General features: G+C 39.9%; 4 protein-coding genes across 4 annotated transcripts; 3 read left to right on the forward strand and 1 right to left on the reverse strand.

Moving 5' to 3' along the window:
• Window positions 1-2,996: 2,996 nt before the first annotated feature.
• LOC129099711 (low choriolytic enzyme-like) lies at window positions 2,997-9,467 on the forward strand. The gene is made up of 10 exons (XM_054609061.1): window positions 2,997-3,117; window positions 3,517-3,547; window positions 3,634-3,699; window positions 4,457-4,609; window positions 6,004-6,121; window positions 6,267-6,451; window positions 7,047-7,128; window positions 7,475-7,599; window positions 8,654-8,754; window positions 9,413-9,467. The coding sequence occupies exons 1-9, from the start codon at window positions 3,055-3,057 to the stop codon at window positions 8,707-8,709; spliced, it is 879 nt and encodes a 292-aa protein (XP_054465036.1). The 5' UTR covers window positions 2,997-3,054; the 3' UTR covers window positions 8,710-8,754; window positions 9,413-9,467.
• A 1,860-nt stretch (window positions 9,468-11,327) lies between these two features.
• LOC129099683 (hatching enzyme 1.2-like) lies at window positions 11,328-14,086 on the forward strand. The gene is made up of 8 exons (XM_054609025.1): window positions 11,328-11,412; window positions 11,835-11,910; window positions 12,027-12,182; window positions 12,370-12,490; window positions 12,578-12,756; window positions 13,486-13,567; window positions 13,663-13,787; window positions 13,904-14,086. Coding segments are annotated over exons 1-8 (819 nt in total). The 5' UTR covers window positions 11,328-11,334; the 3' UTR covers window positions 13,906-14,086.
• A 5,095-nt stretch (window positions 14,087-19,181) lies between these two features.
• On the forward strand, window positions 19,182-23,748 carry LOC129099721 (high choriolytic enzyme 1-like). The gene is made up of 10 exons (XM_054609072.1): window positions 19,182-19,243; window positions 19,387-19,459; window positions 20,394-20,397; window positions 20,500-20,577; window positions 20,892-21,047; window positions 21,327-21,447; window positions 21,616-21,794; window positions 22,468-22,549; window positions 22,767-22,891; window positions 23,417-23,748. Coding segments are annotated over exons 2-10 (807 nt in total). The 5' UTR covers window positions 19,182-19,243; window positions 19,387-19,399; the 3' UTR covers window positions 23,419-23,748.
• Window positions 23,749-23,843: 95 nt separating this feature from the next.
• fadd (Fas (tnfrsf6)-associated via death domain) lies at window positions 23,844-27,826 on the reverse strand. Its single transcript, XM_054609049.1, has 2 exons — window positions 27,448-27,826; window positions 23,844-25,396 (listed from the first exon to the last, which is right to left on the reverse strand). Exons 1-2 carry the CDS (start codon window positions 27,746-27,748, stop codon window positions 25,128-25,130), a joined length of 570 nt encoding a protein of 189 aa, XP_054465024.1. The 5' UTR covers window positions 27,749-27,826; the 3' UTR covers window positions 23,844-25,127.
• Between the last annotated feature and the right edge of the window lie 146 nt (window positions 27,827-27,972).

Here is a 27,972-nt window from a genome sequence, read left to right on the forward strand (position 1 = left end):
CATATTTTGGTTTGTTCATGCCCATGTTTGTGTGTGTGTGGGTGTACATTTGCACATATTCATTCCAGAGTTTTAACAAATACCCTTTTTATAGGAAATCAAGATGAAATAAGGCAAAGTGAAGCAACTTCTTATTTTTTCTTCTACAAGCAGCACCATAAATGCATCTATTGCTTAATGATTTGGCTTTAATTGAAAATGTAATGAAATTAGCTTGTGCTGTACTAATGAATAAAATAAGTGTCCATCATCACTATTGTACTCAAACATAACTAACTGCTTGTGAGCTTGATACTTTTACTAATAATGATTAATAAAAATGTATTCACATATCTTAGCCTTTTTTCTACTGCTCTCATATAAAATAACAGTGTCCTGATTATTGGTGAATGTTTTGTTTTTTTAATATGTTTCTATGCATGTTGCCTATATGGGTGGAATAAAAATACAGATCTGCTTTGATGTTCTGTCATGTTCGACTGATGATTAAAATGGGACTTTATATCCAAAAAGGTTGCCGACCCCCTACATGTAGAAGCAGAACTTGCAGGTCATTAGTGGTGTTCCCATTTACTGTCAGCCTTTGTAAACTGGGCCCGGTGAAGCCGCTTGATAAACACACACAGGTGATCAAACGTAGCAGCATGCTGGAGAGACAGTATGTCCAATATCACACACTGACCGGTGGGGACAAGTCACATTTTAATTCTGAAAAGATGTAGTGAGGACAAAAATAACAAATACAACCCTGTGAAATATCAATTAATGACTCTATTCAGGTATTAATATTTGTGAAAAGAGGAGTTTAATTCACCATTTTGTTATTTGTAATAGACTGTAAAGTGCGTTCTTTTATTTTGTGCACCCTATCTGGGTACGATTACACTACAAAGGTTTGTTTTTGTACACTTCAGCATGTGTGTGTTACCAGCTTCCCCTTTGCTATCAGAGAACATGAATGTTCATCCATCCATCATCTTTAACCGCTTATCCTATTTAGGGTTGCGTGGCTGGTGGATGGGGGTTTGTAGGATGACTCCTCAGTTCTTTCCTCTTTTTTCAAATCACTTTATATCCATAATAGAACACCAACATTTATTAGATGATATTTTTTCCTTCATAATAATCTCAATCTGCCAAATAAATGTAATCGAGTAAAAGGTACCTCAAACTGAGACTTAAGCACAGTACTTCATTAAATGTAGTTTCATTCCTTCACTGAATTTTGATGACTATTACACGTCATTAAGGCTCTAACATTCTGAAAATTCAAGCTTTTGTCCCCTTAGTCCTTGTTCCTCTTTTTCTAAGACGTTGCAAGACTGTTTGTCAATCAAACAACCGTGCCACATTTTGGAGAAGTCAAGTAAACAAATAAAAAAGGTAGTTGCAACTCTGCACTTCAGATTTAACCACACAGAGGGGTTGTGTAAACACCAGTTATAAGGCATCATCATCAAAGTATCCTCATCTGATCGCTGATCACCAGAGTACTAGTAAAATTATTTGTGAGGTGTATTCACATCACCAAGAAGACTATCATTATAAACCAGAAATAAAAAAAATGGGCATGTTACAGTGGAAGAAAAAACAAAAATATAAAAAAAGTAAAATATTAAACAGCTGTGGAAAACGTGTTCCACAGTCATCAATACATTTAACTCTGTGATAGATTTCCAATCCACTTTGCAAGAATGAATGAAAATATCTCTTTCATTCACGTTTTGAATTCTTCCCACCTTTCCTCTCCTCATCTATTTCCTCTTTTCTTAGTTGCTGTATAAATGGGACTAATAACTGGGCCCTGATCCCTGCTAAACCTTCGTATCTTCCCAGTGGTAGGGGCTAAAATAACAAAAAAGAGGTTTTTGTTAGTATAAATCAAAAGGTATGACTGCCACATACGGTCCCTCAGCCAGGCCAGGTGAGATGACTGTCATCGATGAGCTGAATCCTCCCACTAGGTTCCTGCTCAGAGAGGGTCGTCACAAATCTACTAACTAATGAGCTCACTAGTTCTCTGAAAATGTATGTTGGAATATGAAAAAGAATATGAAAATGAGGCATTATTTTATTAAATATGTGCTTATTTTCTTTCATTTCTATGAAAGAAATCTCAACACTGAAAAAAGGCAGGTTCAAAATTCTTGTTTCATTTTGTTGACATATACGGTTTTTACGGAGGGATTTTTGAATATGTCCATGACTAACAATCTAAATCAGAAAACACGGTGAATAGCCATAGAAAAAAAAAGTTTTTAGGAACAGAAAGTTGTGTCAACCAGGCTATGAATGATGTATGAACAAACCCCTCTGTAAAAACCTACAGCATATAGATAGGATCGGAACTGGAGCTAGAAGTTTGCTGTATGTCAGAACTACTGAAGTGGAGATTTCTTGCTCAGAAAACATTCATTTTGTGAAAAACAGCCTTATAGGATAAAATAACATTTTGTAAAATTCCACACACTTTGAAGACACTAAAAAAAATAATGAATAGATATCACCATGAAACTGACCCAGTTGATCACCTACAATCTTTTGGGAATTCCAATGTTTCTTAAAGTGTGTAGAAGTAATGTTTAAAATATGCAGATGAGGCATTATCTAATGCTTACTTTTGATGAATTTAGGATAAAATCTAGTCTGAGAGAAGACTATTGTGGATAGCAAAATAGCCAAAATCTGAAAACTGACCAGTGCATGAAAAATAAAGGTTTTCCCTGTGGTGTCTCACTTAAAATGTTTTTTCATGTTGAAGTCATAAACAAGATAAATGTTTTGGTCAGTCATCATTGACTGCTGAAATATGTAATCTGTTAATGCCAGGGGACAAACAGGAGCAAACCAAGCCCACATCTTACACAAACCACAGTCCGTTTTGAGTAATAACTGCCACTTCTGGTTGCGCTGAATTTGTCAACAAGTCTTTGGTGAGCAGTATGCAATATTAGGATGAGGTTGGTTGTCTTTCCCTCCTATATAAGTTCGGAACACTTTTGTTTCTGCAAGCTTTTTCCTCTTGGTCTGCTGTAGCTGCTCCTATAACCAGCCATGATCCTCCAGGCTGCTGCGCTCAGTGTCCTCCTCTGCTCGGTCCACGGTTTCACTATACAGGTAAGCATCAGCAGACAAATCATGTCTCAATAATTATATAAATAAACACTATTTTTAATGAATCAATTTGAAATAATATGTGAAACATTCTGAAATGTTAAAGTCCAAAATTCTGTTTTTCTTCAATAATTTACCATGTACAGTGGAGGGGACTTTTATTTATTTTTTGTTTATTAATGGGTAATTTGAAACTGTTGGTAAATTGCTAAAAGCTAAATGTGATTTTATCTTTTTCATTTAATACTTTGTAGTTTGTGGATTGAATTACTTTCTAATCAAGTGCAGGACTGCTCAAATTTTGCTTCCTCTGTCTTGAAAATTATATTAACAAGAAATATTAGCAAATGTTCACATCTTCAATCCATTGAACTGGAATTAACCAACTTTGTCTTATCATAGGGTCCTTTTGAAAAGAGTGAGGAGTACTCTGGTAAGATGGCTACTCAGACGGTAAAATTCAGTAAATATATACACTGGTACATCAAGTAACTGATGCAAATTGTTTCTTTTCCACAGGCAACACCATTGAGGATGACGAGTTCAGTGTCTCCACGCTGTTAGAGAAGGCCAATGTTAATGTTGGTATGTTCATCACGATAACTGCCTTTTGCTTTCTTCATTTAAGCAAATGTACAGCAATTATTATCTCATCTTAAAGATAGATCAAATTCATTCAATCATTAGAAATTATACATAATGCTGGAGTTGCAGACAGTACATAGACAACATCTGAAAATAAAATCTAGTGATTTGTGTACACGGACAAGATTCTGCCATTATTTTTGTGCCATTCAGCACGAATGCAATGCCAATGAAAAGTCAGTTATGATCACTGTTGTGGTGGACACACAAATTAAATGCATCCACGCTAATATGCAACGGTCACAACTAGTGAGGTAGTATTGATTTTTGAGAAAGACAAATTATGGTGGATTGGTTAAAGCAAACACAGGACTTTCAACCAGTAGACCGGTGTTTGAGACTGCCATAACGGTGTTGTTAAGTAATGTGTTTTTGACGGATTCTTAAACCTAAATAAGTGTTTTGTTGCATAAATCTAACATCTGTTCAGTAATGTTGTCCTAATTGACAGAAATAATGGTGCCACAAACACTTCTCATTAAAATACATAAGTTGGAACGTCATGCCGAGCGACATGAAAAACAGTTCAAAAATGTGTGTCCTTCTACACGAATCAATAGATTAAACATTTTGTAAATATTTCATGAGCTGCAGTGATCAGACCTAGATTCAACACAGCAGTTTAATCAACAAAATGAAACTCAACAGGATAATAAGATGACAACATTTTCTGTATCATCCTAACATCATTTTGCAGGAAAGAACCTTGACGAGCCTCTGGTGATGTTTGGTGACATAGCAGTGCCAACAGGTCTACAGAACGCTGATCCCTGCACAGCACGAGGCTGCCTGTGGCCTAAAGCCACAGATGGCAACGTCTACGTACCCTTCCGCATTGCTAATGCCTTCAGTAAGTACTGAGGGCTGTTCTTTACCAGCCAACTCTTGTACAGTTTTCACCTTGTGAGTGTGTGTGTGTGTGTGTGAGTCACCATGGCAAAAGCTGATCCTGGGACGACCTCAGCAACTACAACCAAAGTGGTTTTGAATACTTCAGGTACAATACTTCAGGACAGTCAGGTGTTTAAATATCTCTCTGTGGCCAGATTTTGTCACCGTGATAGTGTAAAATCTGCGCAAGTTGCAGTGATGAAACTTGACAGGTGTGTAGTTCAGATAAAAACGAAGCCCACTTTAGGAGATGGGTGTGGTCTGAGCCAGATTGCCAGAGGTATAGGGGTAGGAAGTTGGGAAAGGGAGATTGGCGTCGATTGGCGGTTGGTTACATAATTTACCAATATCACACATGCATTTTTAGTAGTTGCAATACCAGTAGGCTAGTAGAAGCAGTAGCCCAGTAATGTTAGTAGCAGTAGTTGTAATGTTAGTTGTAAGCCTAGTAGGAGAAGTAAAGGTTACAGTAGTAGCAGTAGCTGAAGCAATAGCAGTTGTTAATCTAGTCACATTAGTTGTAGCAGTATAGTAGTAGAGGCATTTAGCCTAAATTAGTAGTGGTAGCTAAAAATAGTTGTAGTGGTAGTAGTAGTATAAGTCGTAGAAGTAAGGGTATCACAGAAGTAGCAATAGGTTTACAGGAGCAATAGCAGTTGTAGATTTAGTGGTAGTAGTATCACTATAGTAGTAGTATGTAGCCTATAGCCTAGTAGCAATCGCACTAGTATAGTAATAACAGTTGTAGCGTTCGTAGTAGCAGTCTACTAGCCCTACTAGAAGCAGAAGTATTAATAGCAGTATTAGCAACAGCATTGGCAGTAGTATTGTTATTGTAGTCTTAGTAGCAGTACCAGAATAGTAATAGTAGTAGTAGTAGTATTAGAAGTAAAAGTAGGCTAGAAGCAATAGTAGAAGTGGCATTAACAGTAATAGCAGTTGCAGTTATAGTAGTATGTCTACTAGTAGGCCTAGCAGTAGCCTGTTAGTGGTAGGCTACTAGTAGTAATATAGCACTAGTTAAGTTGTAGGCTAGTTTACTTGAATGAATGAATGAATGAATGAATGAATGAATAAACTCTTTTTATACAGCACCTTTCATTCACAGAATTCAGCACAACGTACTTAACAATTCAGCAACAATAACACAAGTTTAGAAACCATACACAACGCCTACACAAGGAGAAAGGGAAAAAATAAGTGTTGCTGTTATCTAAATACTGACAACTACCTGTATAGTAAAAGTGCTAAAAATCCCATTTTACTATGATGGCAGAGTGATGTAGAATAATTAAGCAATAAAACCCACTAAAATTACACTAAATGTTTTATTTTTGTTGTTTTATTGTCAAGGCCAAAGAGAGAGAAGCACCATCATCGCAGGTCTGCAGTCATTCGCTGAGTCCACCTGCATCCGTTTCACCCCCTTCAACAGACAGCGGGACTTTGTGGACATTATGTCGCTTTCGGGGTACAGCCCACAAAATACATACCACATATGCATGCATGAATACAATCTTATAGACCCCTATTTCAAGTGAAGCAATGTAACTTATTCCCAACGCTGCTGGAAAATGTTTAACTTTTTGGAGGTTTTATTTACTGCTCTCTTTCAGGTGTTTCTCGTTTGTTGGGCGACGGGGTCGAGGCCAGACAGTGTCCTTGAGTCGCCGTGGTTGTGTTTTCCGGCAGATCATCCAACACGAGCTGCTGCACGCCCTGGGCTTCAACCACGAACAGACCCGGTCCGACAGGGACCAGAATGTTCGCATCTTGCTGGAGAACGTTATGTCGTGGTGGGGCACAGGCTACCATTATGACGAAAATAAATAGAACTTTATAATTGTTTTTGCAAATGATAGAAACAACCAAAATGGGGCCTAACAAATAACACAACTGTCCTTAATTAATGTTAAGTTCTCAAGTGACAAAGGTTTAAGGTCCCATAATGTTGGAAGTGAGATTCCTCCTTCTTTATTGATTATGAAGCAAGTCTAGGTGCTATAAATATAGTGAAAGTATCAAAACGCTCAATCCAAATAATGCACACAGCCCATATTTAGAAACGCTGCATCTTAAAGGAGCCGTCAGGACTTCCGTAAGGGTGTGATGTCACAAATATACAGTCACCATTGAGGTGCTGCTAAACTAACTATACTGTAGTCAACACACCCAGTGAGTACTCGCTGCAGTGATGCTAGGAAGACAGCGACAGCGCAGATGCGGAAGACGGGAAATGCTGACCAGATTACAACATGTAAACATGTTTGAGCGGAAACCCAAAATTTAATTATGAACCTGAAAAATGGGCATAATATGTCCCCCTTAAGTTATCATATCATTGTAACAGGTGTGTAGTATTGAAACATTTGGTTGAGCTTTGTGATTCTCTGCAGGAACGGAGTCCAATTTCAGGAGGATCCAAACAAGGAACCTTGGCACTCCCTACGACTACAACTCTGTCATGCACTATGGAAGGTAGCGTCTCACTTATGTAAAACTTCCCTTTTTTATGACTTGAAACAATGTGAACTTGTCCTTTAAATAATTTTTTTTGGCCACATATACCATATTAATCAGGAAGACACAAACGTGACTCCAAATGAATGATAACATTTCTCTGAGTCTGCTTAATAGACAATTGTTTGCTAACATGTCAGCCGTAAACAGCTTCATAATGTGGTATTGTATCAGACTACATGTTATCAACTTTCAGCTTCTTGATGCAGCTTTAAGCCTGCAGCCTTTTCCATACAACAGCTCTCATTGGTCATTAAAACAATCCAGGTGTACAGTTTTAACCTCTGTGTATTTTGCACCATAGGTTTGCCTTCTCTAGGAACAGGAGGCCTACCATCATTCCCATCCCTGACGAAAATGTATCCATCGGTAGGGCCACCGAGATGAGTCCCATTGACATCCTCCGGGTGAATCGCCTATATCGCTGCAGTACGTATCTTTTTGAAACAACAAACATGATCGACATCAGTTTGACCAAACACAGAACCGGGAAGAACAAAACATTACATTACATTACATTACAGTCATTTAGCAGACGCTTTTATCCAAAGCGACTTACAGGAAGTGTATTCAACATAGGTATTCAAGAGAACTACTAGTCACCAGAAGTCATAAGTGCATCTCCTTTCTTAAACAAGCATCTTAAAGCATAAACCAGAGCAAAAGTATAGTGCAGAGGCAAATTACTACGAAAACAATAATTGCAACAGACTAATACGAATATAATAAGTGCTACAAACTACTACGAATAGGATAAGTGCAGTAAACGAATACGAATTCAATAAGTGCAGCGAACTGATACGAATGCAATGAGTGCTACGAGGAAGGCTCAGGGTAGTGCTTCTTGAAGAGGTGAGTTTTCAGCCTGCGCCGAAAGATGGGCAGCGACTCTGCTGTCCTGACGTCAGTGGGGAGTTCATTCCACCACTGAGGGGCCAGGACAGAAAAAAGCTGTGACCGGGTGGATCGGCCGCAGGGACCTCTGAGCGACGGGGCAACCAATCGCCCGAGGCAGCAGAGCGAAGTGGTCGGGCGGGGGTGTAGGGCTTGACCATGGCCTGGAGATAGGAAGGAGCTGTTTCTTTCACTGCCCTGTAGGCTAGCACCAGAGTCTTAAACTGGATGCGAGCTCTTACAGGGAGCCAGTGTAGAGAAGGGAAGTTGTGTGGGAGAACTTGGGGCGATTGAACACCAGACGTGCTGCAGCTTTCTGGACAAGCTCCAGAGGTCTGATGGCCGACGCCGGGGCTCCGGCAAGTAGTGAGTTGCAGTAGTCCAGGCGGGAGATGACCAGAGCCTGGATGAGCACCTGCGCCATCTCCTCAGTGAGGAAGGGGCGAATCCTCCTGATGTTGTAGATCAGGAATCTGCAGAAGCGTGTGACGGATGCAAAAACCTATATATGTTTATATGCATTGTAGCAGTAGCATAAGGAAACCAAGCATCTTTTACAGAGTTTTCTGTCTCTTTGAATCCATGTCAGATTCGACTGCTCCCAGGCCTGACTTGAAACCTGTGCAAAGAAACCATTTCCTCTAGAGATGAAAGTTTGCTATTTGCACGTTATCGTCTATGCGATGTAACGTAAGTATGATTTTCAGATGAACCCAGCTGTATACTTTTTCTTCAGGTAGAAGATTCCCTGTTTTTATGTTTTTAGCAGCTTTTATTTATCAATTATTCATTTTTTGTCGTAAATGTTGCATTTTGCCATTCTAAGTTATTGACAGATACAGTTTTTATTTGTTGTTAGTCAGACAGCAACCTGTGATATACAGTGTATGTACATTTGTGAATTAGGACATTATAAAATTGATTCCTGTAGTAAGTAAGAGGTTGTAAGCAAAGCCCTGTCTGCTTTTTCTCGAATGTAACAGTGTAGCTATCAACCTATGTTGTTTAAACCGCCCAAAACATAAGTTTGAAAAACTCAACTGTAAGGCCTCTTTCCAGAAATAATGACCTGGTTAAGAGAGAAAAATACCTTAAGGTCTATGGATTATCTGTTGAGTTTTTCAAATGTATTTAGCCAATATCTCAAAAACTAGGTAACTCAGGGCTAAACAATCTAGTTGATCAACAGAACTACAGTAAATAGGAAAAATATGTATTTGTATGAACTGTCCCTTTAAAGACTTCCAGCATATTTTGGTTTGTTCATGCCCATGTTTTTATGTGTGTGGGTGTACATTTGCACATATTCATTCCAGAGTTTTAACAAATACCCTTTTTCTTCCAATAGGAAATCAAGATGAAATAAGGCAAAGTGAAGCAACTTCTTATTTTTTCTTCTACAAGCAGCACCATAAATGCATCTATTGCTTAATGATTTGGCTTAAATTGAAAATGTAATGAAATTAGCTTGTGCTGTACTAATGAATAAAATAAGTGTCCATCATCACTATTGTATTCAAACATAACTAACTGCTTGTGAGCTTGATACTTTTACTAATAATGATTAATAAAAATGTATTCACATATCTTATCATCAACCTGTGTGTCCTGCTCCATATTTTAATTTGAAAAGATACAAGTGAACAGGGATTAGCATGCTAGCAATAGCTTTTTTCTCCCCCAACCTGCATTCCGTGAAGACCCGCCCTGCTCTGCCTCTGATTGGCTAGTACTCGCTGCCCCCTTCTAAGAATTTGTTAAGTTTATTGCTGGTGAACAAGATTTTTGGAGGTCTGGTAGGATTTCAAGATGTGGATGTTTCCATAGGGATGGCAGCCTTTTTTCTACTGCTCTCATATAAAATTACAGTGTCCTGATTATTGGTGAATTTTTTGTTTTTTTAATATGTTTCTATGCATGTTGCCTATATGGATGGAATAAAAATACAGATCTGCTTCTGACATTCTGTCATGTCCGACTGATGATTAAAATGAGACTTTATATCCAAAAAGGTTGCCGACCCCCTACATGTAGAAGCAGAACTCACAGGTGATTTGCGGTGTTCCCATTTACTGTCATTCTCACGACAGTGGCCTTTGTAAACTCGGCCCGGTGAAGCCGCTTGATAAACACACACAGGTGATCAAACGTAGCAGCATGCTGGAGTTGATAAGCTGTCTTTTTGGCCAAGTATGTCCAATATCACACACTGACAAGTCATGTTTTAATTCTGAAAAGATGTAGTGAGGACAAAAATAACAAATACAACCCTGTGAAATATCAGTTAATGACCCTATTCATGTATTAATATTCGTGAAAAGAGGAGTTTAATTCACCATTTTGTTATTTGTAATAGACTGTAAAGTGCGTTTTTTATTTTGTGCATCCTATCTGGGTACGATTACACTACAAAAGGTGTTCCTTTTTTTGTACACCTCAGCATATGTGTGTTACCAGCTTCCCCTTTGCTATCAGAGAACATGAATGTTCATCCATCCATCATCTTTAACCGCTTATCCTATTTAGGGTCGGATGACTCCTCAGTTCTTTCCTGTTTCTTCCCCGTTAACATTTATTTTTTGATGGGGGGGGGGTTCTTAACTGATGCGAAGGTCCAAGGACTAAGGATATCGTACGATGTACGGATTGAAAAGCCCTCTGAGGCAAATTTGTGATATTTGGCTATACAAATAAAATTTATTGAATAAATCATGTAACTAATCACTCATTACATTAAATGAATACAGTCCACTTAAACTGAGCAGATGAGAAGAACAAATCAGACGATTTTTTACATCCGAGTGTTTTGCATAGTATTAATGTGAATGCAACAAGTGTCCTTTTTCCCACCCTTAGTGGTATGTGCATGTGTGTCGCAACCATAAGTGACTGATAAGCCTGTGGATTTAACTGATTATATGGCTTTCTTAGTACCAAGATAATCCATATTTGGGCTCACAGACGCAGTCGAACAAATATAAAAACCCAGAGTGGAACCTCAAGTCCACACAAAACAATCCAAGGTGAGTTTGGCTGCAAACTTCTGCAGCACAGCATGTGCTGCAGAAGTTGTGCAATGAAGTAAAGTGCAATGAAGTAAAGTGTGTACATTCAATGAAGTAAAGTGCAATGAAGTAAAGTGTGTACTTTCTTTCATTGTGTGAGGTTGATCAGTGTGTTTTTTAATTTATTGTTGGTTCAAACACTGTATCTTTCCTCTGGGTGGAGGCCGTAGCTGATTCCTGTCTGTGTCCTGCAGGTCTGCTAAAGATGGCTCGCATGTCTATGTTCAGGTTCTCAGCTGTGGCTCTACTGCTGCTGTCCGCCTGCTGTTGGGCCGACAATGAGGTAGGATCACAATGAGAGAGGAACCAGCGACGATGGCAGCGCAGTGTGATGTCTGGTTATTCATCAACACTTCTACATGTTAAAAAAAAACATTCAAACATGAACGGCCTCCTGTCTCTCATATGAAAGGTTCAGGCTAATGATGCTGAATGTGGTTCTCATGATCTCTTTGTACTTCCAACAGTTATAATGTGAACAGCTCACTTTAAGAAACAGTGTTACGTTAACTTTTAGCTGTCATTTACAGTCATTTGGTTCTATTTTTAATGTGTTTGTCTTTCCTTCTCTCATCTGACACTGAACCTGCAGGCAGGTATGTGATCTATTCTGATGATCAGAGCTGTTGCACAGACATGTTCAGTGTTATTACTGGTGTATTTCTATACAAAGTGAAACTGAATTGTTGTTGTTGTTGTCCCTGTGCAGAGGACATTGCAGAGGTGGACTCTGGGGATCTTTCTGTTTCTGAGCTGCTGGAGAGAGCCAACAGTAATCTGAGTGAGTGAGCTGCTGCGTTCACTGTGTTCCTCCAGACAGCTGTTGATAGTTTTACACTCTTCTTCTAGTAGCAGCAGTTCAACGGCTGTCTGAGTTGCTGCTGTGATGTGTTTCAGTCCGCTCCGCCAATGACCCAATCCTGATCGACGGAGACATCGCCATCGAGAGCGAGGCCGAGAGAAACGCCGACCCCTGCACCAGCCGAGGCTGCAAGTGGGGCAAGTTCACTGACGGGAAGGTCTACATTCCTTATTACATCACCAACCACTTCTGTAAGTGTCACACAGAGGCCTGGGAGGCCCACACACACACACAATCTGTCCATTTACAGTAGGCTTTCACTGCTAATGCAGCAACTTTGACCAAAAGGTTTTTGAAAAGCTGTCAGATATTTGGGCCAGTATGGTCCTCTGTATTTCATGGTAAACAGATGAATGGTGTGTGGTTTGGTCCTGCCAGCTTCTCGTGAGAAGTCCATCATCACCCGTGGACTGGACTCCTTCTCCTCCTTCTCCTGCATCCGCTTCAGGCCCAGCAGAAGCAGCGACCGCGACTGGCTGAGCATCGAGTCCCAGAACGGGTAAGAAAAGAACAGCTGTGGGGCCGTTTACAGATTTAGAGGTTCCTCAGACTTTGGTGTCTTTAACTCATCTCTGATCCCGTCCAGTTGCTACTCCATGGTCGGCCGTCGTGGTGGGAAGCAGGTGGTGTCTCTGGCCCGTCGTGGATGCCTTTACCACGGCACCGTCCAGCACGAGCTGCTCCACGCTCTGGGCTTCAACCACGAGCAGACCCGCTCCGACAGGGACAACCACATCAGAGTCGTGCTGCAGAACGTTGAGTCTGGTAATGCAGCTGTTTGTTTTTCAGTTATATGAGAGAGGAGAGCCAGTAAACTGCAGACAAGAACATTCAGATAAGAGACACTGATCTGTTTCCTCTGAAAAAAACATGCAGACCTAATGTTGAATATTTCTGCTCATAAAGGGAGCTTACAGCTCTTTCACATCTTTTAGCAACTTTAAATACTCTGTAGTCCTCTTCTAAACAGAAAACATGTTTGTTCAAACTTGTTCAAGTTTAGGAAACAGATAATTCCTATAATCTTACATTTAGTCTCCTGCTTTTGACTGGAAATTCAGAAGCCATCAGTGTGCTGCATGAGAGCTGGGGAGGCTCTGTGGAACCAGATCAATGACACTATCCTCACAAGGGGACAAAGGTCTTCTTGTGCTCCTCAAAGACAGTGTGATAATACTGACATCCGTGCCCATGTATTTATTTCATTTATTTTACTTAAAAAATGTCAATGTAAAGAAAATATTACTTCATATGGGAAGAAATGAAATGTGTCTTCTCATCTTGTTAAGTACAGCGGGTCTCTGGTGTCCTCAAGTGGACAAAAAGAGCCTGAACACCACATTTGAGACAATCACTGATCCTCCATGAAACAGAAGCTCATGTGGGACTGCAGTTTTGTTAATGTAAAACCAGTCAAAGTGAATTTAAATCAAACAACTGGAACTTTTATGTTAACTTTAATATCACTCTTCTTCTTCTTGTGTTTTTATCCAGGAATGGAACACAACTTCAGGAAGATCGCCACCCTCAACCAGGGCACTCCCTACGATTACGGCTCCGTCATGCAGTACCACAAGTGAGAAGAGGCCCTGCTTTGGGTCTTCATACGTGTGTGTGTGTTTGTGTGTGTGTGTGTGTGGTTCGCTCTAACTGTTCCGTGTCCTCTTGCAGGTTTGCCTTCTCTAAGAACAACCAGCCCACCATGGTCCCCATCCCCAACTCCAACGTTTCCTTCGGCAACGCCAAGGAGATGAGCCGCAACGACATCGCCAGGCTCAACACTCTCTACGGCTGCTGTGAGTGTCCACATAAGCTCACTGTGAATATCCATATTACACACGCTGCCTCTCTGCAGTCTGTATCCAACACTCAGTCTTTGACCTGATCCACCTCTGTGCTGTCACCGTTACAGGAGAAGCCTGCTCAGATGTTCTGATGGACGCAGCAGAGGGAAGACTGTCTCCTGGAGCTCTCTGGACCGACCTGAACTCATCAGAACAACAGTTTATGATCAGACTATAAAGATACTTTGACCGGAATACGGCTCTCTCTTTGCATTCTTTATTTCATCACATCCTTGTTTGTTTTCTCAAACGCTGACTGAGAATATTAACTTAATCATTCATCTATTTATTCAGAACTGTCCTGGTATGACTGGGTTAGGAGAACATTAACATGTCTCAAAGTTGTAGACTAAATATACAAAGGAATTTAGAAGAACTTGAATTTAGATATCAAGACTGGATTACCAACTAGCTGCACATCAAACTTTGATTATAATGATGATAAAACTCACATCTCATAAATTAATTAACTTACTGAAGGGAACTCTGTTATGGTCCCAAGCCTCACAAAGAAAAGTTAATTATATTATGGAAAGAAAATTATAACAAATGCAGAAAGTTCTTTCTGACGGTAAATGCCGTCCCTTACAGGAAGAATATTTGGTCCACTTAGTTTGTACTTGTACTCACAGATGTCTCTAATTATCTTCACTACTTTCTTTAATCCAATAGAAATGAAGGAATGGATGTCTTGTTTTTGGAGTGTGATGCTGGAAACTCTTTTATTAAATAATTCAAACTAACTTCTGAATCTTTCACTAGTTGTGCCAAAAGTACCAGTTTTTGTGTCTTGGCAATTACAAAAAAACTGTAAATTCATTGCCTCTGATAATGTGTATTGAGAAATAAACACATTGCATTTGTGTACATAGGCTTTCTTTATGGCAGGCCCCAAATTAAAATACTAAAGATTAGATAATAGGTGTTTTATGGTCAGCACATCAAAAATACCAGTTTTAGAAGAGTTAGATAGATAGTTTTTAAAGAAGCATTTGCCCTTGCAAGAGATGTAAGATATGTTGTTTTTTTTGTATGTGTTTCTTCGTGTGTAGTTCCCACAAAGAGGGCCCAAGTTTCAGAAACTGTGTTTTAGCAGTTACAAAGACATTTTAAATTCTTGTAGAGTCATAAAGCACAACAAGCACAATGTGAATATATTGAGATATATGATGATACAGTGGATATAAAAAGTCTACACACCCCTGTTAAAATGCCAGGTTTTTTGTGATGTAAAAAAACGAGACAAAGATATCATGTCCGAACTTTTTCCACCTTTAATGTGACCTATAACGTGAACAATTCAATTGAAAAACAAACTGAAATCTTTTAGGGGGAAAAATAAAAAATAAAAAACTTACAATAACCTGGTTGCATAAATATGAACACCCTTCAACTAATACTTTGTTGAAGCACCTTTTGATTTTATTACAGCACTCAGTCTTTTTGGGTAGGAGTCTATTAGCATGGCACATCTTGACTTGGCAATATTTGCCCACTCTTCTTTGCAAAAGAGCTCCAAATCTGTCAGATTGCGAGGGCATCTCCTGTTCACAGCCCTCTTCAGATCACCCCACAGATGTTTAGTTGGATTCAGGTCTGGGCTCTGGCTGGGCCATTCCAAAACTTTAATCTTCTTCTGGTGAAGCCATGCTTTTGTTGATTAGGGTGTATGCTTTGGGTCGTTGTCGTGCTGAAAGGTGAAATTCCTCTTCATCTTCAGCTTTCTAACGGAAGCCTGAAGGTTTTGTGCCAAAATTGACTGGTATTTGGAACTGTTCATAATTCCCTCCACCCTGACTAAGGCCCCGGTTCCAGCTGAAGAAAAGCAGCCCCGAAGCACGATGCTGCCACCACCATGCTTCACTGTGGGTATGGTGTTCTTTGGGTGATGTGCAGTGTTGTTTTTGCGCCAAACATATTTTTTGGAATTATGGCCAAAAAGTTCAACCTTGGTTTCATCAGACCATAGCACATTTTCCCATATGCTTTTGGGAGACTTCATGTAAGTTTTGGCAACATTTAGCCGGGCTTGGATGTTTTTCTTGGTAAGAAAAGGCTTCCGTCTTGCCACCCCACCCCATAGCCCAAACATATGAAGAATACGGGAGATTGTTGTCACATGTAGTACACAGCCAGTACTTGCCAGAAATTCCTGCAGCTCCTTTAATGTTGCTGTAGGCCTCTTGGAAGCCTCCCGACCAGTTTTCTTCTCGTCTTTTCATCAATTTTGGAGGGACGTCCAGTTCTTGGTAATGTCACTGTTGTGCCATATTTTCTCCACTTGATGATGACTGTCTTCACTGTGTTCCATGGTATATCTAATGCCTTGGAAATTATTTTGTACCCTTCTCCTGACTGATACCTTTCAACAATGAGGTACCTCTGATGCTTTGGAAGCTCTCTACGGACCATGGCTTTTGCTGTAAGATGCAACTAAGAAAATGTCAGGAAAATCCTACTAGAACAGCTGAACTTTATTTGGGATTAATCAGAGTCACTTTAAATGATGGCAGGTGTGTACTGACTACTATTTAACATGAGTTTGAATGTGATTGGTTAATTCTGAACACATCCACATCCCCAGTTATAAGAGGGTGTGCACACTTATGCAACCACATTATTTTACTTTTTTATGTTTTATTTTTCCCCCTAAAAGATTTCAGTTTGTTTTTCAATTGAATTGTTCACGTTATAGGTCACATTAATGGTGGAAAAAGTTCTGACATGATTTAACTTGGTCTCATTTATTTACATCACAAAAACATGGCATTTTAACAGGGGTGTGTAGACTTTTTATATCCACTGTATATCAGATGTATAAGCTGTGGATGTAACTACATACACTATGTGTCTGCCTGGCCTCATCAGTGTCTACAGTCTCCTGCTGTGGGTGGGGTGTTGTATATTGACAACAGTGTGTTGAATGTCCCACACTGATAAGAGCAGAGGAGGGTGTGTGTTTTTTTCAGACAGATGTTTCAAACTCAGACTCTCCAACATGACATGTAAGAGTCGCAGAGGATACAGTGAAAATATTCATAAGGACGATATACATGAATCCGGACGATAGCAGGATTGTGTATGGTCAAAAGTATGTGGACACATGTTTGTGTGCACTTTCTGTCTGGGGCTGTTTCTTGTGGGATGGGCCCTTTTTAGTTTTAAGTAGTAGGAATTTTTTTCATTTATTTAATACCAGTATTGTGAACAATAACACAGTGACATATCTAAGATGTCTGAATGAACATGCATATAAACAATAACACACAGCGGCATTTAGTTATCATGTGGACGGATGGTAACCTTATTCAGATATTCAATTAAGGGCCTCCAGGGGAAGAGTGGGCTTCCACTTAAACAAAGAGAGGTGTATAACTAATAGAGTTGCCAAGGCCGTTTTTATCAATGGGAAGTTGGCTGTTGCAGGTGGTGCGACTCCAAATAGAGTTGTGGGTGGTTCAAGATAAAGGCTCATTCCCAAAAAAAACAGAGGAGGGGTGACAGGAACCTTAATGTGACATGGTTTGGTGTGGAATAACTTGACTTGACCTAAACCTCATCCAACGCCTTTGAGAGGAAGTGGATCAATGACCATGTCAGCCGGACCTGACCACCCAACGTCCTTGTTGGGCCTTGCTAACGCTCTCGTGGCCAAATGGGAGCTAAACCCTGAATACAGGCGGTTGCTGCATAACATAATAAACTTTTCAACGATCACATATGTGTAATGTTTGAGTGTGCATATTTTGTTGTCTTGTCCGTGGCCTTTATTGAATTGTATGCATTTTTTTTGCATACACCAAGTCACAAAAATTGGTACTTGTGGCACAGTTGTTTTATAGCACTAACTCATGTAGTCTACCTATTGACCAGGCTGAACCATCGACACATCTTTCAAAACTAAAAGCCTGTGTGTGTTGTTTGCTAAACACTGCCATTGAAATACAACACTCAATTATCAATCCCCTTCACCCAGAATGCACCTGTGAAAACACCTGTAACCAGTTACATTTCTTAAAAATCAGAGCTTGAACTTTGGGAATAGGATTCAGGTTTGCTTTTTGTTGTGCACAACAATGGAGGCCAGTTTTGGCAAGAGAGAGTTAAATAACTGTAAATACAATAAGCTGTATTTTGTTAATGGTACAATACAGTTATATGTTCATGTCATCTTCAGGTGAAACACCACAGGTGAATAGGGTAAAATATTATTATTAATAGATATCACCATGAAACTTCCCCTGGTGATTACTTACATTAAGAAGAATGTTTTTGTATGACAAATTTTCTGAAATGTTATATTCAAATATGCAAATCTTCAGACACAAATAGACCAAGTGAAAAAATACACCTAAACATTTATTGTTGATGTTATCTTTCTACTAGTCTGAAAGAAGACATGTTACGGAAGCAAAATAGACAAAAATAGTTGTGATGCAAAAATACCATTAGGTATTATATATATACCGTATTTTCCGCACTATAAGGCGCACTTAAAAGCCTTTAATTTTCTCAAAAAACGACAGTGCGCCTTTTAATCCGGAGCGCCTTATATATGGATTAATTCTGGTTGTGCTTACTGACCTCGAAGCGATTTTGTGTGGTACACGGCGCTCTGTCAAAATGTTTTAGTACGACTTTGGTAAACTACAAAGCCGCACCGCTTGCAGCATTACGGCGGAGTAATACATACTGTGCTTCACCATAATATTACAGTGTGTGTGTATAAGGACCCAACATGGCACCTGTCAAGAGACACGCTTACGACGCGGACTTCAAACTCAAGGCTATCAGTCACGCAGTAGAACATGGGAATAGAGCAGCTGCGAGAGAATTCAACATTAATGAATCAATGGTACGGAAGTGGAGGAAGTTTGACTGACTGACTGTTTTGTTTCGCTTAATGCGCCTTATAGTCCGGTGCGCCTTGTATATGAAAAAAGATCGAAAATAGACCATTCATTGACAGTGCGCCTTATAATCCAGTGCGCCCTATAGTGCGGAAAATACGGTATATATATATATATAGATTTGAAAGTGTTTGCTTTTGCAAGAGATGGAATATATTTTGTATTTTGTACATGTTTTGGTTTTTTGTGTGTTTCTGCTTCTTCAGAAATTGTGTTTTAAACAATGACAAAGAACTGTATGAAAATTAGAGCTATATCTATAGAAGCAGAGAGAAAGGCAGTACTGTACAGCACACTGCCACCGACACACCTGGGACAAACGCAGTGCTTCACACGGGTTGGGAGGACTCAGAATTTTCCATTTACAGTGATAAAGGTGTGCTGTTGTGTTTGCACACTCTGATATATCTTGTTGGGTATTAGTTCTTGGAGTACCTGGACTGTATAAAAACCGTCACTGGGTAACACAAGACACTCATTCTCTGTTCAGGCTTTCAGGTAAGAACCCCACCAGTAATACTATAAGTAATATAACCTGGACTACATATTTGTTAATATTACTTTGTAATTTCTCCTCATTGTGAGTTCTGTTTTCACTTCATCTCCCTCCTCGTTATATTCCCTCTCTCTGGTTACTGTAGGTTTTCTACAGCCATGTTGGTTTTCTCTTGGTCTCTCGTGGCCCTGCTGCTGGTGTCCTCCTCCTTGGCCGAGGTAAAATATTCACCGACATGACATCATAAATGTTGAAAAGAAACACTTTATTTTATTTAAAATGTAATGTTTTCAGGTTGAAGCTACACATAGGAAAAAATCATCCAGAAGGAGATAGAGAACAATGTTAAATGTTTAATGTTTTATCAACTAAAAAGTAAATATTGGAAACCAACACAGACATGTCTTGGAGCCAAAAAAATATAGACATAGCTCTAAAAAAAATCCCTTTTTATGTATTGTATTTTTATATCTATTTCTATATTCAGTTTTATTTGCTTTAAAATCAGGACATATTGAGACGTCAAATGGATATTAGGAACTTCATTTGAAAAGGAAAAGCTTTAGTTAATATAGTTATAGTTAATATAGCTATAGTTATAACCTTGCACTTATTTGAGTCAGACTTTGTAATTGATTCAAGTGCAAGTTTAAACTTTCAGAGAAAATGTGCAAAAATATGTGTAAATTTCACGATGCATAATGGAAAAAAAATAAAAATCTATGGGCTGAAAGTTATCGAGCCTCAACGTGTTCAATATATAAATAAGATGTAATTATTAAATAAGTCAATGTTTTGATGTGTTGTTTATAATTCTTACTCTGCACATTTATCTATATAGTGCCATTATGACATAAAGAGTGACAAAAAATAAAAGCTGTTTATTATATATCTTATAACAATAAGTTGAGTTTAAATAACACATCAGAATAATTATTTTCACCCGTATTCATCTACATAAATATTCACCTCTTAATTAAAAATATATATCTTTTTCATCAATCAAAACCTTCAGCATCAAAATATTTCAAAATTCCACACAGCTGGAGGATCCAGTACCTTATAGTACAGAGCTGATGTGTATTCTGTTTTTGTTATTGAGCTTCCATAACATTTGTCTCTTCTCTTCCATGTCGACATGGACGAGTACAGGAAGGTAAGAATTGATGAATATGCATTTGCAGTGAAAGTGATTCTGACTTCAATAAGTGTTCAAAATGACGATTGTACAGTTCACACTGTGTCACATGTTGTGCAGATGTTGCTACCATGGAGGAGGACATGTCCAGGGAGCTTTCTGTTGGTGAGCTGCTGGAGAGAGCCAACAGAGACCGCAGTGAGTAGAGCTTTACCCCGACCTTAACCTTAACCATGTTGTAGAGGCCATGTTATAGGACATGTTGTATTAAAAAATGCTTTCCCTGAATGCAACATTTTGTTTTGCAAGCATTGAGTTGCTCCACCCAAACCACACTTTAACATACGACTCAAATATTACACACACACAACAACATGTAAGGGTCTGTAAAACCTCAGTGGTATATGATATAATATTCCGACAGAATAGCACCGATCTGTATGGTACTACAAATGGGTCATCTACCCGCTGTGTATTTCAAACTCACACCCGACCCTGTGTTGGTCCTGCAGACCCCGACTTGGACGAGCCCATCCTGATCGAAGGGGACATCGCTATCAAGTCTGAGGCCGACAGAAACGCCGACCCCTGCACCTCCAGAAACTGCCTGTGGAGAAAGTGGAGCAATGGAAAGGTCTACATCCCCTACTACATCGCCAACCACTACTGTGAGCAATGACTCTTTTATATAAATATATTGATTTGTCTTTACAGTCACTTCCCTATGAAGATTTGTGTACAACCACACAAGCCAATGTATGGGGGGAAAACAGTTTTATTTCTCTAAAGGGTACTTTCCATAATGTAGTAAGACACTTGTAATAACAACCCAAGCCTGTCAGTGACACAGTGCACTGTGCAGTTCAATTACACAGCATAAAACATTAATGTAAAGTTAAAACTCCACTGCTACAGATATTGTTAAACTGATATATTTTCCCTGCCAGCCTCCCGAGAGATATCCATTATCACTCGTGGACTGGAGTCTTTCTCCTCTATGTCCTGCATCCATTTCAGACCCTACCAAAACGGAGATAACGAGTGGCTGAGCATCGAGTCCAGGGACGGGTAAGGGTCCTTATGTTTTCACTCCAAAAATGCATACCTTCAATCAGTCTATTATTGCTAGACTGTGCTGCACTACAAGGATTGTAGTGCAGCACTTCCCTTAACAGTTACATGTGGTGATTTTCTGTTAGATTTCCTTAAAACTGCTGTATGTTTGTGTGTTGACAGCTGCTACTCCTACGTGGGTCGTCAGGGCGGCGCTCAGACTGTGTCTCTGAGCCGTCAGGGCTGCCTGTACCACAGCACCGTCCAGCACGAGCTGCTCCACGCTCTGGGCTTCAACCACGAGCAGACCCGCTCCGACAGGGACAGCTACATCAGCGTGCAGTGGGAAAACATCATCGATGGTTAGACAGTTTCACTGTCGACTTTGTGGCTTGTATTGTTTTTGTCTTTAGAGAAGTCTTTAGACAGTCTCATTGTTTGAGTTAAACCTGAATAAAAAGGGAGATTAACTAACATATGATGACAATAGTACTTGGCAAATAGCCAAGTACTTTCAGCAACAGGTCATGTGCCCCACTTGGCATCAAACTTATGGCACCTGCTTTCATTGCCTAAAGGCTTTGAGCATGCGTATCACCGTTTTCAACAAATCACACTGCGAATGTGGAACTATCCCCACAAAGCGGCCTCTTGAGTCCAGCTCATTTAAGACACATTAACTCGATTTTGTAAAAATAACTAGGCCCAGGATCAAAAGGTGGTATAATAAAGTGAGCATGCACATAAATTACCAACTCATGACAGTTGATTTTGAATGTCAATTCTATAAAGCCTGTGTTTTTAAGACCGACCATCTAGTGGCCATTGGTTGAACTGCAGCTTTAAGCATACCAGTAGTGGTAAGAGTGAGAGCTGATTATTAGAATTTACATTTGGCATAATGAAAAACTGCTAGGTTTTTTATTCACCCGTTGAGATCATATTTGGGGAAATGATATTTAGATCTTCTCACTTTATTTCAAAAACAGTAAATTTTAATGATTTCGACCTAACAGTTTTCTCTCATCTCCGCAGGCATGGCGTACAACTTCAACAAGATTGCCACCCTGAACCAGGGAACTCCTTATGACTACAACTCTGTCATGCAATATGAGAGGTGTGTATGACTTCATGTTTGTGCCATTTACTTAAGTTCATACATTTCCATTTTTCTTGTAGCTGCATAGTAGTAGTCCTTACTGGTTGACTTTAGGGAAGTCTAATGGCCAGAATAGGAGGTTGTCCATCAGGGACTATGGGGAGGTATCACAACCAACGTTTCCATCAAACCCCATCCTAACCCGCTCTGCATTGTGGTATCTGTGACTCTCCAGGTACGCCTTCTCCAAGAACGGCCGTGCCACCATGGTGCCCATTCCCAACAGCAACGTGTCCTTCGGCCAGGCCACCCAGATGAGCAAGAATGACATTGATAGGCTGAACAGGCTGTACCAGTGCTGTGAGTGTACTTTTGTGTATTTTTTTTCCCCCTGCCCCTCAAGCAGCTGTAGTCCGCCACTGCCTAACAACATTAGCCATTAATGCTGAGACCTTTCTGCAGCATCCAAGGTTAGAGTCCGGCAATCCTGGACCCTCTGCTGCAGGTCGTCCCCCCGTCTTTCTCTCATTATCAAAATAAAGCAGAAATGCCCAAAAACATCTTACAAAAAACACACAAGAACCAACTAACTAAAATACCCATAATACTATAATACTTAGTATGCCAGAAAAATATTTAGTATGTCCCAATTCATAGTATGTCATATGCAGTATGCCAAAAGTACCAGGATATCCAACTGCATATTTTTGCACAATGCAAGCCAGAGCATTGACCGACAATCCTTTGCACAGGACACATATGAGCCGCAGGGTCAAAGTTCAGTGTGCATTGTTATGACAAAGTAGACATCTTTTGAATATTCACACAGCAAGCAACTATCAATCCAACTTCAGGTTCCCTTACTGACACGCCTTTCTCCCACAGAAACTACACGTGACCTTTGACCTGCCTGAAGTGTTGCAGTGACGACATCATGGGCACGCCTGATGAGGGTTTTCGGGCGGATGGCAGTTTGGGTTGTCCTGTCACAATAAACCTTCAGACTTCATAAGCATCAAACACTGAACCCTGCCTTGACTGTTTAATAATGGAATGGCAAAGAACACCGGCACTTTGTAGATTTGGGAAATGTTAATTAGACGCTTCACTTCAAACACCCTCTCATTTTTATTCTCAAATCACATAAAACAATCAATGTCAACAGTTTGATGTCTTCTGATCAGGAAATAAAGCAATTCCTACTTGTACTATTACAATTGATTCCTAAAGAGTAGTAGGGCATTTTTGGAAAATATGCCAATATTCATTTTCTGGCAGAAAGTGAGCTCACATCTGTAAAATATGAAGCAGCTGCCAACAGCTGATTAGCATAGCTTAGCACAAATAGCTAACCTGGCTGTGCCTACCAGCACCTCTAAAGCTCACTAATGAACACGTTGTGGCTTGTTTGTTTCATCAGTTTAACAAAAGTGACTCTCCGTCAGATAGAAAACAAGTGGATTTCCCAAAAGCTAAAAATCTCATCGTAGGTATTCACATGTCCAGTGACTGGACGCTAATAAAACTCACCGGACTTTGGTATTGCCCTACCCAAGTTCAGCCCTTTTATATTGAAGTCAGTATCCCTGTATTGTCATCCTACCTTGTGTTTATAAGTAGCTTTGGATACAACCTGTCTGGTGTCTACTTACAGGTGTACAATGAATGAAGCAATCGATGTCGCCGAAACAGGCTCATGATTCCCCAGAATCCTCTTTAAAACCATAAACTCCTGTTATTAGGCCCCGGCTTAGCAAATCCTCCCCAGAGGCCTGAATAATTTACCTCATTACTTTAACAACAAAATAGCGGAGATCAGTCGGAGATCTCCACTTTTGATTCCTGCCCACCTTTAGCTCGCTACAGTGAGATAACTGTCTGCACTCACACCTGCTTTTTAAAAGCACTGCCATTTGCACGCAAGATTTTAGAAAACAAAAAAGACTCCTCGCAATTGATTTATTTTTGATGATAGATACTGATGTCCAAAAATGTCCTGAAGTTTTACAGATTATAAATGTATAAAGTATAATTGTTGATTATAATGAGCACTTTACCTCCCCAGCACTAGCAGCACTAACACTCTGGTGTAGTCTGGGTGTCTAGAGGTCCGTAACCTAGGTGATAGTTCTAACTCAGTTGACTCATGCTCAGGTCTCTAAAGTGGTGCAGTCCTGCTTTGTCCAACTTGGACATTTTGACCAGGACCAGGTAATCCATGCATTTATATCCTCCTCCAGACTCGACTACTGCAGCACGCTCTATTCTGGTATCAGCAGGAAAAAACATCCAAAGACTAATTCATACAAAACGCTGCGGCCAAGCCTTCTGTCCACCACCACCATCACTTGCAGAAGTCTTCACGTTTAATGATGATTTGGTGACACATTACAATTACTAATACGTCAAGTTCATCATTTCAGCTCTCTGTTTTCAAACTCTGATCAAAATATAAAACATAACTCTAATAGCATGTTTTGTGACATTCAGGAAATCAAAAAGTAATTTTTGATCAATAAATCGAGAAGGTTAATCACAGCCCTCATTTCACTCCCAGAGTTCACTTCAGTCTCATCTGTAAAACCTCCCGTGGCAATCAGAGGGTTTGAATTTTGTCCTCCACTTTGTCGGCCGTCAGGTTGAGCTGGCAGACTCTCAGGGCGTCGACCAGCATCGACGCTCGGGCCTCGGCTCCCCGACTCTTCCTCCACTCCTTCAGCAGCTCCCTGGCCGTCTCCTCCAGATCAGTGTGCCTCGTGGAGACGGACTCCAGTCTGACTTCGCTCAAAAGCAGCTTGCGGCCCAGCTTGCGCCAGTTCTTCCCCAGGTTATCGGCGATCACATCGGTGGCAGCGTCCAGTTTGGCTGACGAGGAGGGAGAGGAGACGTTGAGGGTTTAGAGAAGAACAAAAACATTTGGGAAACAATTTACTCCAACTTCCCTCTTGACATGCGAAGTTAGAAGCAATACAATAATGTCCGAGATTCATTTTGTGTTAATATGACAATTAAAATCCAATTTATGTATACACAGTATATCACAGAAAATTAACTTTCTGGATGGCTGGCAAGTGTGATATATGCTATCAATATCAATATATAAAATGTTTAAAATGTTAGTTTTAATAGTTTAACACATCCATTTCTAGGGACATTTTGGGATTTTGGCTGTGTTAATGCATATGGCATACATTTTGACAAGGGTGTGAGGTTGACCAATTTTTTTTTTTTGGCCGGCGCCCTCGCTATTGAAATGCATGAAACAACCCAGAATAAACCCAATATTGGGGGAGACTTTCAACCAAAAGTCTCTCCCTCAACCTCAGCTCCTATTATAGTTCAACCTCAGCTCCTATTATAAGTTCAACCTCAGCTCCTATTCAGTTCAACCTCAGCTCCTATATAGAAGTCTATGGTATACACATATATATATATATATATATATATATATATATATATATATATATATATATATATATATATATATATAAACACATACTCAGCAAGTGACAAGCAAGAAAAGGGAACTTGGCTTGGGTCTTGGGATTGAAGTTGGTCCACAGGTCGGACTACATTTTGCAAAGTCTATTAAACATACGCTTCACACACGGTTGTTGCTTGATGTGTTCCCACTTGAAACGGCTCTGTTCCAGTCACACAACAGGTCAGGACATGGAAAAATACCAGACATGCTGAGCAAGGGGGCATTATCACTGCCAGGTCCTCTCTAAGTGTGTACATGCCACGGCATGTTCACAGACACTGGTTTTCTCTTAATGCCTGGCAATAGTAATCACAGTCTAATCACAGGCTATTAGAGAGAATTGGACCAGATCTAAAAACCTTTCGGTCATTTCACTCAGTTAGGAACCTTCCGATGCAAAAAGAAACCTATTCGAAAGAAAAAGGAGACAAATACCCATCCCACAATTCCTTGAGGCAGCAACTTTTAAAGCGACGCACCATTAGGCCATCAATGACATCCCTCATCACTGTTTAATCGCTGTGGATAGATTGAAAACCTCTTTCTAACGGCCTTTACACACCGAAAGCCATGCGAATCGATGACATTAAAATGCTAATGTTAATGTTATATGTCTAGGGCTTTTATTGTGAAAGTAAAGAAGAAGCAGTGAAAGCAGTAATCAAGTTAGTAGCCATTGTTCAGGATACAGAGCCGTAATGTTGCTGCCTCTTAAAAAATAAAATAGGCCTAACTCAACCCGTTCTCCACTACGTGATTGGTTGATGGCTTTATGAACGGTGCGAAAAGCTTCGGTTCCAGAAAAAAGAATATTTAAAACATTAAAGCATTTTTTTGGTTTATTTATAAGATGCCTGTGTGCAAGTACTCATGACAAAAAAAAAAAAAAACAGTTTGAAAAAAGTTTATCAATGTGAAACATAATAGCTCAATAAAACTGGCCTCAGGCATAGTTGAAACAAAGTGAAACTATAAAGTTGCATTATGGGAAACGTTTCTTGGGCGTACTGAAAGGTTCCCCTCTGCTGTCACGTGGAAGTCCTATGTGGGGGCTGGATGGTTAAAAACGTCCAGCTCATTTTTAATATTATTATTATTATTATTATTATTATTATTATTATGACAATCATACAGTATAAGCATATTTATGAGGTCAACTACATTCTTACAGTACTCTACTAATGCAGCCTATCACAACAGTCATTCCAGTAAACCCTCCCTTCATGTTCACTGTGTGTGCAGACTGGTTCATTCAGTCTGAGGCTGTAGTTTGTGGTGCTTTTAATGATGTTTAACAGCACCGAATGGTCTAGTACAACCTCCAGAATAAAATAAATGTTGTCTGAGTACTGTTATATTAGACTGTTATATTAGTAAGATGGTAGTTTTAAAGCCAATAATGGAGCCTATTACTTCTACAAACTCAGCCTACCTCTCTCCGCCTCGTCCGGTTGGTTGTCGCCTGATCCAGACGGACTTTCGAAGTTGTCCAATTTATTCGCGAGGTCGCATCGGTTAATCTTGTTGAGTAACTGGGACAGGTACTCCGTCTTGTCGGCTCCCAGTTTGCCCATCTCTCTCAGCGCCAGGAACAGTTGTGTCCCGCTGGAGATCTTCTCCATCGCTCTTTTCCCGATAAACTCGTTGCACAGAAACTTCATGTCCTCCAGCTGCTTCACGCTCAGCTGGTTGGAAATGTCCAGCAGCACGCTGTTGAACTGTGGAGCGCTCATGTCTCTGCAGACACAGGCCGAGAAGAAGTCCGCCTGAACCAGGAAACGCTTCGTACTTCCACTTCCGCTGGTTCTGTTGGTTTCAGGCTCACTGACGCCTTCACAGGTTCCCGTCACATTCTTGAAGATAGGCGTGTGTGTGTGTTATCTTTGTACAAGTTCATTTATGGCATGAACACATATTTGTTTTAGTTTTTGGTAATATTTTGCTGTGGTTTCTTAAT

Source organism: Anoplopoma fimbria, chromosome 2 (assembly GCF_027596085.1).
Source record: "Anoplopoma fimbria isolate UVic2021 breed Golden Eagle Sablefish chromosome 2, Afim_UVic_2022, whole genome shotgun sequence".
Classification (NCBI taxonomy): Eukaryota; Metazoa; Chordata; class Actinopteri; order Perciformes; family Anoplopomatidae; genus Anoplopoma; species Anoplopoma fimbria.

Bases quoted from the DNA above. Each gene is read 5' to 3' on its own strand.
- fadd (XM_054609049.1), bottom strand. From the start codon at position 27,748: ATGAGCGCTCCACAGTTCAACAGCGTGCTGCTGGACATTTCCAACCAG. The intron at 25,397-27,447 runs GTAGGCTGAGTT...CCTCCTCGTCAG, and splicing joins ACCGGACGAGGCGGAGAGAG to CCAAACTGGACGCTGCCACC.
- LOC129099683 (XM_054609025.1), top strand. From the start codon at position 11,335: ATGGCTCGCATGTCTATGTTCAGGTTCTCAGCTGTGGCTCTACTGCTG. The intron at 12,183-12,369 runs GTAAGTGTCACA...TGGTCCTGCCAG, and splicing joins TTACATCACCAACCACTTCT to CTTCTCGTGAGAAGTCCATC. The intron at 12,491-12,577 runs GTAAGAAAAGAA...GATCCCGTCCAG, and splicing joins AGCATCGAGTCCCAGAACGG to TTGCTACTCCATGGTCGGCC.
- LOC129099711 (XM_054609061.1), top strand. From the start codon at position 3,055: ATGATCCTCCAGGCTGCTGCGCTCAGTGTCCTCCTCTGCTCGGTCCAC. The intron at 3,118-3,516 runs GTAAGCATCAGC...GTCTTATCATAG, and splicing joins TCCACGGTTTCACTATACAG to GGTCCTTTTGAAAAGAGTGA. The intron at 4,610-6,003 runs GTAAGTACTGAG...TTTATTGTCAAG, and splicing joins CCGCATTGCTAATGCCTTCA to GCCAAAGAGAGAGAAGCACC.
- LOC129099721 (XM_054609072.1), top strand. From the start codon at position 19,400: ATGTTGGTTTTCTCTTGGTCTCTCGTGGCCCTGCTGCTGGTGTCCTCC. The intron at 20,578-20,891 runs GTGAGTAGAGCT...TTGGTCCTGCAG, and splicing joins GAGAGCCAACAGAGACCGCA to ACCCCGACTTGGACGAGCCC. The intron at 22,550-22,766 runs GTGTGTATGACT...GTGACTCTCCAG, and splicing joins TCTGTCATGCAATATGAGAG to GTACGCCTTCTCCAAGAACG.